The 2,054-nt window shown below is 50.1% G+C and overlaps 1 protein-coding gene across 1 annotated transcript in view; it reads left to right on the top strand.

Annotated features, from left to right (window-relative positions):
• Positions 1-867, top strand: part of Lcat (lecithin-cholesterol acyltransferase) — a 3,690-nt gene extending 2,823 nt beyond the window's left edge. Inside the window, exon 6 of the mRNA XM_021169940.2 lies at positions 269-867. Within this exon, the coding sequence (XP_021025599.1) occupies positions 269-843 (575 nt within the window). The 3' untranslated portion in view covers positions 844-867. The remainder of the gene's footprint in view (positions 1-268) is intronic.
• The last annotated feature ends 1,187 nt before the right edge of the window (positions 868-2,054 follow it).

Below are 2,054 nucleotides of genomic sequence, written 5' to 3'. Positions count from 1 at the left end.
TGGTTGTGAGCCACCATGTGGTTGCTGGGATTTGAACTCAGGACCTTTGGAAGAGCAGTCAGTGCTCTTAACTGCTGAGCCATCTCACCAGCCCCTGCCTCTTTTATTAAATAAGTATACTGAACACTTAACCGAACACCAGGCCTGTTCTTGTCTGTGTTTTGGAATCAAGATCAGGTTGCGGCAGAAACAAGATGGAGCGCTTTCGCAGAGGTAAACTGGACCAGGCCCAGCTCCCTGTCCCACCTTGTTCTCCCCTGTCCTACAGGTGACAACCAGGGCATCCCCATCCTGTCCAACATAAAGCTGAAAGAGGAGCAGCGCATAACCACGACTTCCCCCTGGATGCTCCCAGCCCCTCACGTGTGGCCTGAAGACCATGTGTTCATTTCCACACCAAACTTCAACTACACCGCCCAAGACTTTGAGCGTTTTTTCACAGATCTACATTTTGAAGAAGGCTGGCACATGTTTCTTCAGTCTCGTGACCTACTGGCGGGCCTCCCCGCACCTGGTGTAGAAGTATATTGTCTCTACGGTGTGGGCAGACCCACACCCCACACCTACATCTATGATCACAACTTCCCCTACAAAGACCCGGTGGCTGCACTCTATGAAGATGGAGATGACACCGTAGCCACCCGCAGCACTGAGCTCTGTGGCCAGTGGCAGGGCCACCAGTCGCAGCCCGTACATTTGCTGCCCATGAACGAGACAGATCACCTCAACATGGTCTTCAGCAATAAGACACTGGAACATATCAATGCCATCCTACTGGGTGCCTACCGCCACGGCACTCCTAAGTCCCCAGCTGCCAGCCGAAGTCCCCCACCCCCTGAATAAAAAAGACCTAGCTGTTATAAATAAGTCCAGTGTGTTTGTTATGGGTTAAGGGGAAGGCACTACTAGGATCCTTAGATACCTGCATCACCGGGCTGATTCATGCTTGATCTGGGCTTAGGGGAACAGGAGGTTCAGTGGGCTTTGGTAAGGCCCCAGACTGGACTGACTTTGAGATGTGTAAATAGATTTTCATTGTCCTAGCTGAGCTGCTCAGGAAGCTTGCTCTGTGGCTTCTTTCTTAGGGGCCCGGGCCAGTATTCAGATCTGGGTGTATGGCTGTTGGAATGGGGACACAGAGGAATAGGATTTGAAGCCGACTTTTGAGTTCTGGTTGGATACAGAAATTTACAATGAAGCATGGTGGTGCACGCCTTCAACTCAACACTTGGGAGGCAGAGGCAGGCAGATCTCTGTGTAGGCCACTCTGATACACACGGTTCCAGGACAGCCAAGACCACAGAGATTCTCTCCCCAAAACACAAACAAATAAATAGAATTTAAGATATGGTGGCTGGGGCTGGGGACTGTTTTTGTTGTTGTTGTTGTTGTTTTTTGTTTTTAAGATTTATTTATTAGTATAAGTTCCCCGTCGCTGTCTTCAAACGCACCAGAAGAGGGTATCAGAACTCATTATGGGTGGTTGTGAGCCACCATGTGGTTGCTGGGATTTGAACTCAGTACCTTTGGAAGAGCAGTCGGTGCTCTTACCCACTGAACCATCTCACCAGCCCCTGGGGATTGTTAATGTAAGAACTTGGATTCTATAACCAGCATTAAAAATAAAAGGGGAAGGCCAGGCAGTGGTGGTGCACACCTTTGATCCCAGCACTTGGGAGGCAGAGGCAGGCGGATTTCTGAGTTTGAGGCCAGCCTGGTCTACAGAGTAGCCAGGGCTATATAGAGAAACCCTGTCTCAGGAATAAATAAATAAATAGGGCTAGAGAGATGGCTCAGCGTCTGTTGAAAGAAGCTGTTTTTCCAGAGGACCCTGGTTCAATCCCCAGCACCCACATGGCTGCTCACACCTGTCTGTAACTCCAGTTTTAGGAGATCTGACATCCTCACACAGACATGCAGGCAGAACACCAACACACATAAGATAAGCCATAAAGGCCGGGCGTGGTGGCGCATGCCTTTAATCCCAGCACTCGGGAGGCAGAGGCAGGTGGATTTCTGAGTTCGAGGCCAGCCTGGTCTACAAAGTGAGTTCC

This window comes from Mus caroli, chromosome 8, assembly GCF_900094665.2.
Source record: "Mus caroli chromosome 8, CAROLI_EIJ_v1.1, whole genome shotgun sequence".
Taxonomy (NCBI): Eukaryota; Metazoa; Chordata; class Mammalia; order Rodentia; family Muridae; genus Mus; species Mus caroli.
Note: the sequence above shows the minus strand (reverse complement) of the source record. Positions and strands in the feature narration are given on the sequence as shown.